We start from the raw sequence: 17,500 nt of genomic DNA on the forward strand, positions 1-17,500 counted from the left end.
GGCATGCAACTTCGATTTGAGCAAGAAAAGTTGAGTAGCTTCGTGTAAACAGTCACGCAATTCGAAAAGTTGCACGCGCCACTCGAATTCTGCGCAACTTCCAAGTTGCGTGCAAAGTCAAAAGTGGCGTCGTGTACACAGCGGAAGAGAGGAAGTTGCGCCATCTGAAAGTGGCGTGAAAAGTTTAGATCATTTTTGTGGCGCAACTTTCTCACGTGGCCGTCTGCTGTGACATTATACTGATGTTTGAGAGGTTCACACTCGGGAATAAATTAACGTAAGTACGTATCTGTATATCCTTTATTGTAAATGAAATATAACATGCCTGAAAATAGATACACATCTTAGTAATAATTTACGTAAGTTCATTTACAGGTTACAATGTCTCAGAACACGAAATGAACGAGGGAGATGACGAGAAAGCTGATATATTTAGTTGAAACACAAGAATGTTTATGGAAGGTTGAGGCAACGGACTACAGAAATAAACAAGAACGGCAGAGAGCGTTCATCACGATGTAAATAGCATCACAAACTACAGATATTACTCGTGAAATGGAGCATGTCGGTATCAATGACTGATAACTGTCAACTGTAACAAAACAAAATGTAGGAAATTACAATAAGCTAAAAGAAATGATTCCTTATGTGTACTGTATAAAATCCATATTTTTTAAAAATCGGCTTACCTGTTGCTAAATATCTCAATGTCAACACAAGGCGTTCCGTTGGTGATATTCATTTTCTCATTAGCGTGTCTTTCTTTTGTATCAACCGCGCTGCTCTTCTCAGCAGATATTCAAAATCAGTCGCTGACTTTCGCAGGATATTCTTGCAGAAGACTTGGTCTCCCATGTACAATTTCTGTAGCAAGTTATTAACAACACCACAATGTTCACGACCTAAAATCTGCTTCCTCATCCAAAATTTCCGTTTCGCTCTTTCTCGTCTCTATTTTCGTCGCCATAATAAAATCAGCGATAAGCAAGCCGCCGATAACACCTCGCCAGAAGACATACTTGCTACTATCAACACTCACATCCGCTAGAACAGCTGACTAGGAAACTCGCATGCGAGAAAACTTGCGCCACTTAAATAGCGTGGTGTAAACACTCGGTGCAACTTTTCCTTGGGCGCACAAGTTTTCGTGTTGCGCAACAAGAAAAAAGGCAAACTTACGTGCTGTGTGTAAACAGTGCCTGCCATTTTTCTTGCGCAACACAAAAGTGGCATGAAAGTTTTGTTGCATTGTGGACGAGTACCTTAACCCGTATTGAATTAGTTACACCCAAGATGGAAAGAGTCAGACAGTCTGAAATCATATTTTTCTAACTACAAGCAAAGTAACAGTTACTTCACCTGACCAGATCCATGCCTAGCAATCGTTCTTCAGTGTCATCTCCATTACTCATACGCGTCCACACAGCTTCATTGCCCACCACTACTCCTTGGTCATTTGCTCCCATCTCAGCTCCCCACATCCACGATGGCTTACTTAGGATAACGGCATATGTGGAACTCACTTGCTCCACATCGATGTACGTACACTAAGGAATGGAACAGAGCTTGTAACATATCTGTCATCCATTATCTGTTGGGAAAACAAATGATTTTTGTCTCCTAATAATATTATCTTCCTGCTAATTCACAAAGATTTGAACAAGTGATGAAAATTCAAATAGCAATCAACATCTTTTTCAGAATATTATGCAATACTGGCAAAAATAATTCATTCATTTAATTAGCTTCCACTACTGTACATCATGTATTAGAGAATAAGAATTGTCATGCATATCAAAGAGGAATTCGGGAAGGAAATCACAATCCAAGGAGAGGAAATCAAAACCCTGAGATTTGCTGATGAATTTTTTATTTTATCTGAGACTGCGAAAGATCTGGAGAAATTGCTGAATGGTATGGACAAAGTACTGTGTAAGGTGTACAAGATGAAAACAAATAAGTCCACAACAAAAGTAATGGAGTGCAGTCGAACGAAGTCAGGTGATTAGGAAATGAAGTCTTAAAGGAAGTAGATGAATATTCTTACTTGGGTAGTAAAATAACTAACGATAGCAGAAGTAAGGAAGACATAAAATGCAGACTTTCATCTGGAGCGTGGCATTGTATAGAAGTGAAACATGGACAATAGCTCAGAAAGAAAGAGGATAGAAGCTTTGAAATGTGGTGTTACAGAAGAATGCTGAAGGTGAGATGGATAGATCAAATCACAAATGAAGAGATACTAAACTGAATTGGTGAGAGGAGAATGATGTGGCTAAATTTGATGAGAAGAAGATATTTCTTATTATTATTATTTAGCGTATAATGATACAGTTGACAATCGATTATGTACAAGTCTTAACAGGCACAAAAACAAAAGACTCTATATACAAAAAAATATATATATATATATACAAACTCCACATTAGAACGGTTAATGTGGGGATCTTTCAGTCTCTTAGAGACGAATGTCCAGCTCTTCTAGCCAAGAGAGTGCCTCAGGGGTCCTCGGTGAATGTCCTCGATGGAAAGCTCGCAGAGGGCAGTCCTTCAGAATGTTGCACTTCAGCACCACAGTCACAAGCTGGAGAGTCTTTCCAGCCCCACTGATGCAGAGCAGAAGCACTTCTTCTACTCTGCAGTGTATCCTGTTGAGTGTGGTCCAGGTGGAGCGAGGAAGGTTGAACCGAGGCAACTTTGTAGTTGGATCCCTGATGCTGACAATCCCATGAGGGTGTGATTGAGACCATTCGTGTTTCCATATTTCATCAGGATTGAAATGTGAATTAACTAATTCCTTCGCCATCCTCCAGGCAGGTTTCCATGACTTGAGTCTCATTACGGCATTTTCAATTGTATCCTGATGTCCTGGGAGGTAAGTGTTCTTCGCTATCCTGGTCCACAGTCTAACAAGGGTGCTTTGTCGTCTGACGTGAGAAGGGTAAATGTTGCTCAGTAATGGTAACCATTGAATAGGAAGAAGAGATAGAATGATAGGACACATCTTAAGACACCCAGGAATTGTGCAGTTGGTTTTTGGGGGAAGTGTAGGCAGTAAGAACAGTAAGGGTAGACCAAGGTATGAATATGACAAGCAGATTAGAGCAGATGTAGGATGCAGCAGTTACATAGAAATGAATAGGTTAGCACAGGATAGGGTGGCATGGAGGGCTGCATCAAACCAATCTACGGACTGATGACTCAACAACATCATCTTAATACAAAATTAAATTATAAAATACACATTCACAGTATAATTTAGGATATACTGTATGGTAATTTCAACTGCTATATAATCTTAAGTATTTACTACACAATCCCTGTAACTAAAAGATCTCATGTCAAAGGTAGTTTACAGCAACACAAGTCCAGAACATAAAATCAATCAATCAATCAATCAATCAATCAATCAATCAATCAATCAATCAATCAATCAATCAATCAATCAATCACTGGGGCTGTTACCTAGGTGGTAGGTTCTCTCTCACCTTTGATAGTATAACAAGGTGCAGCACAAGGAACTCACAAAGATACAATAGTAGACACAATACTGTTTGTTGATGAAATTGTGATTTGAGAAAAGAATGTAAGAGCAGTCCAAGAACAGTCAGATGCAGTACAGGTGAAGAAGGGAGATGGGAGAATTAGAAAAGTGAGGAGAAAAACAAGACATATGTAGGATTACTTTACTTAACATCACCTGTCAGATAGTGGAACAAATTTACAATTACTAAGAAAACATTTACCAGTATTATTTCATGTATTTATCTTAGTATTAGAAAAATTCCCAAGAAATGAAATCTTAAATGCCACAATGTATACACTGAGGGGCTTATGATTTTAAAATTTTGAGGAAGTCTGCTAGGTATAGTGATACTGATGGAGGCATCCCACTATAACAGGTTTATATTTACATTCTATGATGGTACTTATGAGAGAGAGAGAGAAATCTTCTATGAATAGGTGCCCTTACACAAGGGAAACCACAAAGATTCAGTCTGTCTGTGAATCATGATTTGGCTGCCTGTTGGGATGTTATGAGTGAGGCCAAGAACGTTTTAGGTGCAGCATGACCTTCATTGGCAGCCAGACCTTCTAACTGAATGCAGTGCAGTACAAGTGAGCGAGTCGTTTAACCACGACCACTGACGTTATAACACTTTTTCCAATTTCCTTATTGTTATAACATTACAAATCATGAATAGAGATTCCGTGATTAGTAATTGGTTGTTAGAGAAGTAGGATGATGAAGTAGTTATCGAAACTGAAGGCAAGATTGAAGATTCTGAGTTCTCCATTGTCGAGCAACCCACTAACAGTGACCACAACAGCACATGTGATATTTATGGTGACAAAGTAGTTCCTGATTGGCCAGTCGAACCTGCCTCCTCAGTATGTTGAACATGACAACATTACTCTGTGGAATATTCATCCTCCTCGGCCCAACAGAGGCAGAAAGAGAAGAAACATGGTAATTCATCCACCAGGAGTCAAACATGTTGCAAAAAATGCAGCAAAGACAGTATATCGATCATGGGCTCTTTACTTTCCAGACAATGCGCTGGATAAAATAGTGGTTGATATGAATATTCACTTACGCACAACGAGAGCTAATTATTCTCGGTTGAGGGCTGTTATAGATACCGTACTTCGGGGGCTTCTCGCCACTATACTGGTTTGAATGAATTTTCTGAATTATAATACTGAAGAAACCAGGGCTCTTGTAGGATTACTTTATTTACACATAGTGAAATCTGGATTACCCACAATGCTTACCTTTTGCAAAGTGGCCTTGAAACAGCTGCAGGAGAATTGCACACTTCTTTTTATGGTTAAAAGGACACTTATGAAATAATGTGTGGAAAACTCCAGAAATCAGCATTTTTGGGAGGAATAAAACCTTTGTGGGACAGTAGTGAGCACATTTCAGCAGAAAGTGGTTTTCTGAAGTTTCCCATTTTCATACCAGGCAATTCTGGGGCTATACCTTAATTAAGGCCATGGCCGCTACTTCCCATTCCTAGCTCTTTTCCATACTTGCATTGCCAAAAACCTTTGATGTGTTAGTGTGAAGTTAAATCACTAACAAAAAAAAAAGTATGTCATCGGTTTAGTGATTCGTCCGGCATTGATGATGACTATTTACTTGGGACTTCTTCCTTCCCTCAACAGTGATGAATACTACGTTTCTTGGAAGAATCACTAATGAAGCTAATTAAGATGAAATGAATGATGGTGAATGAAACTGGGTAATGAGGTGAAAGGAATCGGCTGTGTCCTGCGAATAGGAACTGTCTTGACATTTACCTGGAAGTGAAAATGAGAAAAAACAGGAAACCATTCTCAGAACAGCCAATGGTGGGGTTCGAACCTATTTATCTCACGAATGCTAAGCTTTGGGCTGCTTGGTAGTAAGAGATATAGCAGAATAATACAGCCAAAAACACTTGACCTTGACTCTGAAAGTTCTGGCATTTCCAAATGATTGCAGATAGAAAAAAATATATGTGGAAGTAATTTTATCTTAATTAGATTCTGAAAAAAGTAACATCTGTAATCTATATCTTCAGTAGATAGCCCACAATAAGTATTTTTATGGTTTCTGTCTTACTGTTTACAGAATAGTAAAATATTTGCATGATTACTGCAAAAAAACCTGTAAGTGTTCATGGAAATAACCTGCCCCATAAGGAAGTAAATTTAATGATGATGAAAAGACTTTTAATGGGAAGAACTGTGAATGAATAGGTTTGAAGATACGATATCCAAAAAGGATTAGTAAATAAATCATCCAACAAGAGCACGCAGACCAGTGGAGGGCATCCTCATTCAACAGAACAGCTGGGTGTCGTAAGTATTAAATGAAATTATTAAATTAGAAGAGGAACTTTTAATTTATGTATGTCAACTTACTATCACCATGGAGGCAGGTGTCGGTGATTCTATTTATACACTATCAAAGCAGAGGGCAACAGCCAGTTGTTTGTTTGTTATTTGTCCAATCCTTGTCCCGTTTCTCTACGGGGTCGGGTATGAGGTGAGGTGAGAGGAATCTGCCGTGGCGGGTTTTCATGACTGCCCTTCCTGACATCAACCTCATCAGAGGAGTTATTGCGATGAAATGAATGACATGATATATGACACAAGGAAAGGAGAGGGTGAAACCCGGTGCTGACACATAGCCTACACCTGTCGAATAGCACCAAGGGGTCTGCTCAAGGCTTAATTTCAAGATGACTTAATCTATACCGCCTCCAATTCGACTACGTATTTTCATTCTAATTTTAAATATTAGACTTCAACTTCATCAAATACTGTATCTTTTAATTGTACTATTCTTATCCTGTGAAACCTTGGTTTTGATAATCTGTTCCCCAGGCATGAAATATATTGTTCAAGCTTTTAATCAAAAAGATCCATTTCAGTGTCAGACATGGATTATTTTTTTAAATGCAATGTGACACAATTACTTTTAGATGAATGTTTTAATTTTTCAAAGTGATTTTAGTATATGTACTTATGTTATTCAATATTTTTTGTGCTGTAATCATTATGCAACCACAGTATCAATACCATGTGTTCATCAATACGTTTTATGTAATTTGTTAAGATTCCTCAGACCAGTGTGTTTTAAGATTGAACGAGGCTGATGATGCCCAATAAATAGTGGGCGAAACATGTACCTTTAAAATTCTGGTAATTTCTATGTGTATTTGATCACACAATAGTGGAATAAATTGTACTGAATAGGTGGTATTAAAATTACTACTTGTGTAAACTTTGCGATTAGCTATTTTCAATAAGGAATAATGACGAGAATAATGGTTTGTAATACTGGATACTGGCCGCACTTAAGCGACTGCAGCTATCAAGCTCGGTCACACATTATGTAATATTCTCACATGTTATATAATTTAAAACACTATAATTTAATTCACTGTACCTGAAGATTAGTGCCAGCTTCATGTTCCTGAGGAGGCTGATAGATGAGCTCTTGTACCTCTCCATTAGGCCGATCTGAGTTCTTTCCAAAGATGACTCCACCATGGGCAGTCAGAGGAGGAAGAACCACGAAAGTATCACATGAGATAAGTCCCATCATCTTAGCTGCTGTAAAGACAAGGTACGCATAAGTGCCTTTAAACAGTGATCAAAAATATATGCACTCCCTCAACACCACCACCACATTCTTGGCTTTCTACACCAGGACCGCCATATCACCGTCAGATAGCTCCTTGGTTGTAATCATGTAGACTGAGTGGACCTCGAACCAGCCCTCAGATCCACGTAATAATTCCTGACCTGGCCAGGAATCGAACCTGGGGCCTCCGGGTAAAGAGGCAGGCATGCTACCCCTGCACCGCAGGGCCGGCCTGTGTAGCAAGCAAGCTAGTGTTTTTACATGATTATTGATATCATGATTATTTTTTGCTAGGGGCTTTACGTCACACCGACACAGATAGGTCTTATGGGATAGGAAAGGGCTAGGAGTGGGAAGGAAGCAGCCGTGGTCTTAATTGAAGTACAGTCCCAGCATTTGCCTGGTGTAAAAATGGGAAAAGATGGAAAACCATCTTCAGGACTGCCAACAGTGGGGTTCAAACCCACTATCTCCTGAATACTGGATACCCGCACTTAAGCGACTGCAGCTATTTAGCTCGGTCCTGGAATTTCTGATAAAAATGTGAACAACAATAATATGACTTCTTCCTAGACACTGACTTTCCACTATTAAAGTCAATTTATGTTTCTCAGGTATATTATTTACTGTTATGGTATTACTTCTCAATTACAAAAATCAGTACTGTAATGGAAAGGAACAAACAAGTGCTTATGGTATATGACTCTATTACAAATAACATAGACCAGCAATCCATTGTGCCAATGAAAGACTTTGTGTCAACCAACTCATACGTTCAAGCTACAAAATCATGAATGAAGTATACTGTATTCAGATTATTTAGGTATCTGGAAGATATTTTAAATATAAACTCCATTATTATTGCCATTCCAAGCAGACACAACTGAAACTGGTCAATCAAACGAGCAAATTATCGTCCCTCCTTGATAAAGCTGAATTATTCTATAGCTGCGAACTTTTTCAATGATGTACAACAATGGTCAGATGAATTTCAGTATGGCAATTCCTCACTTGTTACTTAATATACTGTCCGACTCGCTGGCTGAACGGTCAGCGTACTGGTCTTCGTTTCAGAGGGTCCCGGGTTCGATTGCCAGCCGGGTTGGGGATTTTAACCTTAATTGGTTAATTCCAATGGCACAGGAGCTGGGTGTACTGTCCGCACACCTTATCTTGATGCATTTGTGTACGGGGTGAGGAGTAAGGAGGGAGCTGTCCCGGTATCGATAGTGCTGCCTGGTGCTGCCAACTGAATGAAAATGAAATCTGAATTGAATCGAGAAGATGATCGATCGATATGAAATTTCTAAACCGTTATCATCTTAAGCCAACAACTATGTCACATACACATTATATAACATTATAAAACATATCTCTCGATGCGAATCTTGTTCCTAGCATGAATTTTATACTTTGACTTTCATGTGTAAACAACAACAGTACCAGGTCGCACAACGATGCTTAAGCGATTCATAGTTTGTGTTTCAGAGGTTGCCAGTATGAATCTCGAAGATCGCCGAGGTCGACCGATTCAGCACTAGGATGTAAATGCACCAAGATAAAGTGTGCGGATAGTATGTGTTGTCTTCATCATCATTTCATCCTCATCACGACACACAGGTCGCCTACGGGCGTCAAATAGAAAGACCTGCACCTGGCGATCCGAACCCATTTTAGGATATCCCGGCACTAAAAGCCATATGACATTTCATTTCACTTAATATACTTAATATATTCGTATTTTTCAAATTGTAGATAAATATATTTCAAAATTTCAACTCAAATTAATTCACCTGTCATCCCTTCCTCAGAGTATATTTCTTTCTTTTAACTGTTTCTCATGTCACTCTAATGCATGTAGGTTTTCAGTGATGCAGAGATTGGGAGGGGCTAAGACTGGTCTTAATTAAAATACAACTCCAGCATTTGCCTAGTGTGAAAATGGGAAACCATAGAAAAACATCTTCAGGGCTACTGACAGTGGGGTTTGAACCCTCCATCTCCGGAACGCAAGCTTAGAAACACGCTACATAACCCATACCAAAATAACAATTATGACATGGAACCTCTCATGATTTGAACACATTCTGTCCTGAACAGATATGGAACCTCCAGATGATACTTCAGCACCGCCAGTTAAACCACACAGTGGTTACTTTCAAAGACTTCAAAAAGGCATTTGACCTGACTGACCATACCAATGTATTATGTGAATACGATGTAGACAATATAACAACTGTGGTAATCCAAGACTTTGATAGACACAACATCTAAAGTGAAATTCATGGGCAAACTCTCCAAAGTTTTCAAATTAGAACAGAAGTAAGACAATGCGATGGGTTCTCCCACTCCTGTTCAATCAGGTACTAGAGAAGATCATAAAAACATACAAGAAAGAAATACCGAGAATAAATATGGGGATGAAAGGTAAGCAGATCAACCTAAAATGTCTCACCTTCGCTGAAAATCTAGCACTAATTACCCGGACTTCCAAGGAAGCCAGATATGTCATCGCAAGCTTCATGAGATTGCCTTCAAAACCGGCTTCCAAATTTGGTATGAGAAAACACAGTACATTAACACCAAGAATCCAAACCTGGGTTCACTTGCAAACAAACATGGCAACATCACACAAGTTAAACACTTCATTCAAATACTTAGGCAAAATTATCACAAACAATGGAAATGAAAGAGTACCCAATAAAACCCACACAGAAAAATTAGATAGATCTTTCACAATTGCTTGGAATATCTACAACAAGAAATCACTCTCCACCTAAGCCAAACTCTGTCACTACCAAACAGTCATCCTTCCAGAAGCACTCTACATGACTGAGGTTTCACCATTAACTATTAATATCAGAGAAAGTGAGCAAATGGAATGGCAGATACTGAGGTAAATATTCAAACTCGTGGTCCATTATGGTGTGTGGATGCACAAAAGCTTGGAAGAAATTTAAAGTCTGAACAATTCACCTCAGTTGCAAGAAAAACACTTAGACAATTTTATGGACATAGGCCTACAGCAAAAAAATAGGACAACTTGTGATTGACCAAGAAAATCTTTCTCATCATCCACAAACTAAAGTTCACTGGCTAACAGATACTGGAAAAGGATCTCACAAAAGTCAATGTTAACCTGCCGACAACTACATGGCGGACATAAGGAAGACAACAGGCCTATAGAAAGAGCTGATAATGCTTGTTGTTTAAAGGGGCCTAACATAGATGTCATCAGACCCTATGGTATATATATATAGAAAAAGCAAACAAGTTTTGGGAAGATAAGGAGAACAAGAAGACAATATGCTCCTTAGAGGGACAAACTTAAATTATATATATATAAAATAATAAACATTGTCTGGCCTCTGCTATCATGGTGCAGACCTTTTCAAGTTGTACCCTCTAGGTGGCCTGTCTATCAATTTTGACATTCCAATTGTGCTGCTATCTAGCAATGAAAGTAGAATTCTACTGGAATGGACACTGTGGCCAAGTTAATTTAATTTAGTAGGGTGACAGTGAATGCGCAACTAGAGATCATCAACATGCCAATAACAATGTCACGGTGTTCCAAGACTTTGACTGTCCTTCAAAAATCAAATATCAAGGCCGGGATCGAACCCACAAATTTGGAATTACAAGTTGGCTACTCTACTACTGATCCACCGAGGCAGCAAAATAAATCAAAAACCAAATCCCATGGCGCAACAGCCCCGAAGGGCATTTGCCTACAAAGTGATTGCTGCTCAGCCCAAAGGCCTGCAGATTACGAGGTGCGTGTAGTCAGTACAACAAATTCTCTCGGCCTTTAATCTTGGCTTTCTAGACCGGGGCTGCTACTTCACCGTCAGATAGCTCCTCAATTGTAATCATGTAGACTGAGTGGACCTTGAACCAGCCTTCAGATCTAGGTAAAAATCCCTGACCTGGCCAGAAATCGAAAAAAGAGGCAGGCATGCTACTCCTTACACCATGGGGCCAGCTAGCAAAATAAATGTATAATAAAAATACTGTAATTAAGAAAATCATGTGAAACGCACCATCATGCTGCTTACTCATCAAAGGGATCATTCTTGCCAGATCTTCAGGCTTGTTGAGAGAAGTATCCTTGGCTGCTGCTTTCAGTGTCCAATACTCCTTAACATTTTAAGTTTAATTCTAAAATTTAAAATTTTTAATACATTTAACTGGTTGCAATCCCACAATCAAACACTAAGTATTCTGTGCCAATGCTGATGAACTGATGCTCCTTGGCAATTTCCTTCAAATCATACATTTTTTACAATGAATCCATACGTAATATTCTGTGTCAATGTTAGTGAGTTAGTGGCACTGCAGATGCCGTCCAGTATTTCGTTGACATTTTTTCATTGTTCCACACTCCACGGCATTAAAATTTTTAAATTTTAAACAAGACATTTCACTTTTATATACCAAAGACTATGGACAATGTTCTTATACTAGGATATTAAAGACACATTAAAACTACGAATCACCTCTTCAATATCCTGATTTAAATTTTGAATTAATTTTTAAAGATTTTTCATTTTCAAATGTTATTATGCGAGTTCAAATAAAATGTTAATAATAACAGTAATATGGCCTCAGCAATCATATGCAGGCATTTTAATCTGACCTCCTCTAAGCAGCCTCCAGGTCAATTTTGACAATTTTATTCTACCATATGATAGATTCTACCAGATCTCTCATGGGCAATCTACAGCTGAGATATCTGGTAACACATCTGGTGTTTGTCAAATAAAATTAATTAAAAACCTTGATGGGAGCTGAGACTGAAGGAATGTAGAACTGAGATTTATGAGGAGAGAGTCCATCTATATGAAGATGACACTGCATGAAGAAGCAAACTTTGTTCTTGTTCTTCTGAGTTTTCAAGTTTATCTTAGTCTTTTCTTTCTTTAATTATACTTTTTCTTGCAGTTCCTATTCTTGTTGTTGGCTTTCTATATTTGATTTTATTTGTCACTTATTTGTTTTATTTTCATTACTTATGTTTTGTTGCTGTTCACTACTGTATGGATTTCAATAGAGGATGATTAGTTGAAAACAAAGGGCAAAATTACCATCCCACAGTCATGCATTAATGTTAAAAAGTTTAAATTCTCTGGGTTACTTTTCAACTATTTCAGAGAACTTAAATGAGCATATGGAGCATACTGCTGTACTGTAACGTGAAGAGCTACTGTTCCATTCTATTCTGCTCATTTGCAATTCAAAGAACTACAGCATTCAATAGCATAAAGGAGTGATGTCATATAGTATTGTGTTGATAGTGTCTGAAGTAAATTATGAATACAGTAGTTTGTGCTGCCACATCTTGTACCTAGTCTGACTCATGAACTCATTTTACTATTCATACTGCAACCTGATGCCTTTGCTGGCAAGATGTAGTGTTTACAGTGCACTATGTCTTCTGGTATGGGCTAGAATAAACTTGTTACTTTCATTGTCCTGTCTCAGTCTCATCCTTGGCTTTGACAATATGAAGGTGACCGAGGTATGAGCGATGCTAGTAATACCATTCCTTATGCAGCCAGTCCCTGTTATGAATGGTGTGAAAATATCACTCATAGGGTCGGTTGGTGCATGCATTTCAGTGGGCTTGGCAGTCGGATATGTGATAGCAACTTCTGGGAAATTACCTCACTCCTCATTTCCCTAGTATGCCTCTTCAGTGACGCCTAGGCTATTTATGACAGCTGTTGGCAGAACTGTGGAGGATCAAACCAGCCTTCGGGCTGAATACCCAACACACATACTGCAACCTGATTATCAACGTATCTTTGACTTCCAGTATCCCTATCACCATGGTAGACCTGTTTTTGCTTTAGACCTGCTCTAAACCTGCAGTATCAACAGCATAAGAGATGAATATATGACAAATGTTAGAATTCAAAATTCTCTACACCACCCCACTAGGTGTTTTAATCACTTCCCTATGATATTTGACACATGAAAGAACTGATTCAACTCTTTGATGTGGAACTGGTTTTCTACAGAGAGATATGAAGGGCATGAAATGAATTACTTTGATTCACATGGCAATGAAACATCACACTCTATCAGCCAAGTCAGAAAATGACTAAATTTTTAAAACAAACAACTGGCATTTCTGGATGGCTTGTCTTGAAGTAGTTCTCAGGTTAGCTCACTAATTTCACAAGCAGTAAGCAGATGATGATGATGATCAGTAGTGTAGTAATAAATTAAGTAGGAAAGGAGTGCTCTATCACAGTTGGCATATCGTATTTACTAAAGGTAAGAGGTAAAATCATATTTTAAATTTAAAGAATAATATAATAAATTGCAGTGCAGGAACACTGCTCCATATGTAAAGAGCAGTCCCAGAACAAAGTTCTGGTGCACTCCAGCTCCACTAAAATATAGTTGAACCTGAGTTATGCATTTTGCAGGGCCATGCAATATATTATAGCATGTCAGAAAACCTCACGTATGAACCATTGTTATGTTTAGTAGGTATATTATAAAGTATGGTTTACTATAAAGTAAACCATAAAGATAATTTGCAATATTTTTTGGGATCTTCAGCAAAAATATAAAATGGTTGCCACCTTGAAATTGAGTCAGGAAACGTGAAATTTTAGAAAAAAACTCACTAACAACCCACATAAAATACCTACCTACTGGTATTCAAACGAATCCAGATGTTTTCAGTTGGCATTACCAAGTTCGATAGCTGCAATCGCTTAAGTGCAGCTAGTATCCAGTATTCGGGAGATAGTGGGTTATAATACCAATAAAAATGGTCAGATAGTGGGTTCGAATCCCACTGTCGGCAGCCCTGGAAATGGTTTTCCATTGTGTCCTATTTTCACACCAGGAAAATGCTGGGGCTGTACCTTAATTAAGGCCGCAGCCGCTTCCTTCCCAGTCCTAGACCTTTCCTGCCCCATCGTTGGCATAAGACCTATATGTGTCAGTGTGACATAAAGCCAATAGCAAAAAAAAAAAAAAAAAATCAGTTGGCATTATAATACATTACTAAGTATAATCAGTATTATCATGTCCTTAACAAAAAATAAAATATAAATAGAGGAAACAAATAATGAACAAATTATAAAGAGCTCACAGGATGACAACAGTTCAGTCATACTGTACTGACTTTGCTAGTATTTTGATGACTTTGCTGAGGAATGCAAACTTATAATATATTCAAGAATATCTTTAAAAAAGTAAGAGAGAGACTGGCAACACAATACGGTGTATTAATAAATTAGATGGCTATTACTAGCATACCATCATGGAATTCGGGCAAGATTTGACTGGTACAATATCACAGACCTCTTTATCATTCTTTCTAACTGTTATTACTGTCCTTACTTAAACATTATTGGATAGTAATAAGGAATGTTTCATCCATTAGCAGTCTTGGCAGGTATCATAGTCTAAGTTTATCTACTGAATGCATGAAATAACTTTATATCTGCTTGTTCAGACACTGATGAACTTGGTCTAATACTGGCCAAAGAAGGTTGCTATCCAACATTTACGGCTATAGGCAGGCATATTAAGCAAATGCCCAGATAAGCTGCAGGCAGGATAATGTTCAGATATAAACACAGATCATGAAACAACAAAATCCTAAAAAAAAATTTGTGTAACCTCCATTACATAGCATCCCATAAATTAACCTAGGACATTAAGTGCCAATACTGTCCTCATTTTAAATCTTTGCATATTCTCAGTACTGCTTACATCCTACAGTAGGGAGAACCAAGTTGCTTTAATGACTGCCAAGACAAGGAAAATTAGTGGGAAATGTAATTGTACAGTAGTATGTTTTGCCAAGAACTATATTAACAACACATACAGCCTCAGTCTGTTCAATTCATATTTCAAATCAAACGAGACAAACCATTGGCAACTTGAGAAACATGTATTTATAAAGTGTAGTAGCCAATCTGAAAAACAATTGTATTGGTAAGTGAAGTAATCATATAATCTGAAAAAACAAAACTGTATGACTAAGTGAAGTGAACATACACTCTAGAAAAGGCCAATATCAGATAATGTCCGACAGTCATCCCTTGCAGTATTAAATAGATGTTAGATCTTTATATTCAGTGAGTGGGAAGTGACAGCTGACAGACCGTTCCATAACCATACTGCATCAGCTGATCGGTGTTTTCTGTTTTCACCAGGGTATTCAATAAACAGATTACCTGCCTTTATTACATATACAAGATAAAATTAACAAATGTTCATTCATTTGTGTATAATTGGAAGTTTCTTTATACATCTGCTCATTTTTATTTATTTTTTCCTCATGGTTCTACGGATTCTGATGTGGCAGGTTATACATTCCAATCATCTATGAAACCAAGCATGCAGAATCTGGTACCTGTACCACTGAGGAATAATAAAACTATGTACTTGATAATGACAGGGTTACACCTACTCAAATCTTTGGTCTGAGACACCTAGAGACGACCCGAATGAAAGCCTTAAAAATGCACCAAGATTGATTTTCTCCTGACGGCTGGAACTTCAGTGCATACAAGGTTGCCAACAGCGTTGGTGAACTGAAGAACACAGCAACACACTAAAATTACACGCGGAAAGTAACTGGTTGTGCGCTACCGTTGTGATGTGGTCAAATAATTTTATGGGCCTGAACATCATGGTCAATAATTCCATATACCGCAACATCTGCCTTATAACTGCTTGGCTGTAGTATGCGTTGGTAGCATCTTCACGCACGCGTTTCGTAAATAATTGCTAGGGCAGTGAACGGTCGTAGAATGTAACTTGCAACAAAAGTCGGGTATCCATAATAACATTCATCTAACTTCTATTGACATAATATTTTGTTGTTGGTTTTATAAGTATAGCTGGATGATTTTTTATTCTTCATATTTAATTTACGTCGCACCGACTCAGACGTCGTATTTTGGCGTCATTGGGATAGGACTACACTAGGACTGGGAAAGAAGCGACCGTGCTCTTAATCGACCTACAGTCCCAGCATTTTCATTAGGGCTGCCTACAGAGATATAGACTGGGGGTCAAACCCACTGTCTACTGAATGAAAGCCAGCTACATGACCTGAACAGCGCAGCCAACTCGCTTGGTATACCGGTAGCAACTGGCCCAAAGCTTTATAATCCTGGTAATTAAATACAAAGGTCTGTCTGTTAGGTCATCAGCCCAGAGGCTGTTTGGATCCTCAAATAGCACCACCAAAGGTTATGCGGTTATATGGAAACCGCAAAAACCAATGGCAGCACCAAAATGAGGCGTACTAGGCAAGACGAGGAGTGAGGTAGTTTGCCATTGCTTTCCTCACTGGGTCAGAAAGTGCTATTGCAGCACGACTGACCCTATGAGCAACACCTTTCATAACACTCAGATGCACAGTCGTGCTCTGAATGTCATTACTTAGCACCACCCATACCCCAGCAGCTTCCATATTGTCACAGCCATGGATGCTGACTGGGACTTCGGTGGAAGCTACACTTTACTCTGGCCTGTGCCAAGAGATGGATACAAAAGTACTGTATCCATCAAGAAATGGCAACAGGCAAAAATACAAAGGTAGCTAGCTTAATATGTTCTACGAAGATGAAATTATCTACTTCCTTTGAAATCCACGTAATAACCCGAATTCCTGGATATATTATCTCTAATCACCGGCTCGCTCGACCTCGAGTGCCCCTAATCGCTACTTGCGATAATGAGAGTAGTTACCGGTACCGGCAGTGATGGGAAAAGTAGCTACCAGAAAAATGTAACTGGAGTGAATTACATTTATCTCAGAAATATTCTACTTAAATACAATTACAAATTATTTTTTCAATAATTAATCAATAAAATTACAATAACAAATACAATTACTTAACAGAAATTTCACATGGGGCTGCAATGATACCAAAGTTTGCAAAGAAAAATGTATTACTGGTACCTCATTTATTTAATTTATTTATTATTTTAAGCGAAGATAAAAAGTGACTATAATCATTAAGTGATACTTATAGGAACTTCCTATTTTTTTCCGATAGTCTAAGTATTATTTTAGTTAGTGACTTCTAGGATTTCAAATAACTTATTTACTTTACCAAATAATTGGCTCTTAAAATGCTTATCGCTAAGCCAAAGTATATCTTTGCATTTGCTGAACTCTACAAGAGTACTTGAAAGAATACCGGTACCTATGTTTAGTTTTTAAAATATCCCCAGCAGTGATAGATATTGAAGGATAAGTTTGATGTGTTTGGAATTCCTAGAGAGGTGAGAAAGTACTCATCCAACACTAGTTCTGCTGTAGTAGAACTGGAAGTATTATCTTCATCATTAATCAATATTTTTCTTCTATTT

The 17,500-nt window shown here is 38.2% G+C and overlaps 1 protein-coding gene across 6 annotated transcripts in view; it reads right to left on the reverse strand.

The window, feature by feature from the left end:
- LOC136876346 (secernin-2) overlaps nucleotides 1-15,666 on the reverse strand; it is a 56,830-nt gene extending 41,164 nt beyond the window's left edge. The window contains exons 1-3 of one of the 6 annotated variants that reach the window (XM_067150204.2): nucleotides 15,585-15,666; nucleotides 6,944-7,110; nucleotides 1,360-1,547 (exon numbers count right to left, since the gene is read on the reverse strand). In XM_067150204.2, the coding sequence (XP_067006305.2) occupies nucleotides 1,360-1,547; nucleotides 6,944-7,102 (347 nt within the window). In that variant the 5' untranslated portion in view covers nucleotides 7,103-7,110; nucleotides 15,585-15,666. Of the gene's footprint in view, nucleotides 1-1,359; nucleotides 1,548-6,943; nucleotides 7,111-15,169; nucleotides 15,519-15,584 lie in introns of those variants that run through there. The other 5 variants (XM_067150205.2, XM_067150206.2, XM_067150207.2 and 2 more) reach the window with 5 other exon arrangements.
- Nucleotides 15,667-17,500: the final 1,834 nt, after the last annotated feature.

Source organism: Anabrus simplex, chromosome 6 (assembly GCF_040414725.1).
Source record: "Anabrus simplex isolate iqAnaSimp1 chromosome 6, ASM4041472v1, whole genome shotgun sequence".
In the NCBI taxonomy this organism is placed as follows: Eukaryota; Metazoa; Arthropoda; class Insecta; order Orthoptera; family Tettigoniidae; genus Anabrus; species Anabrus simplex.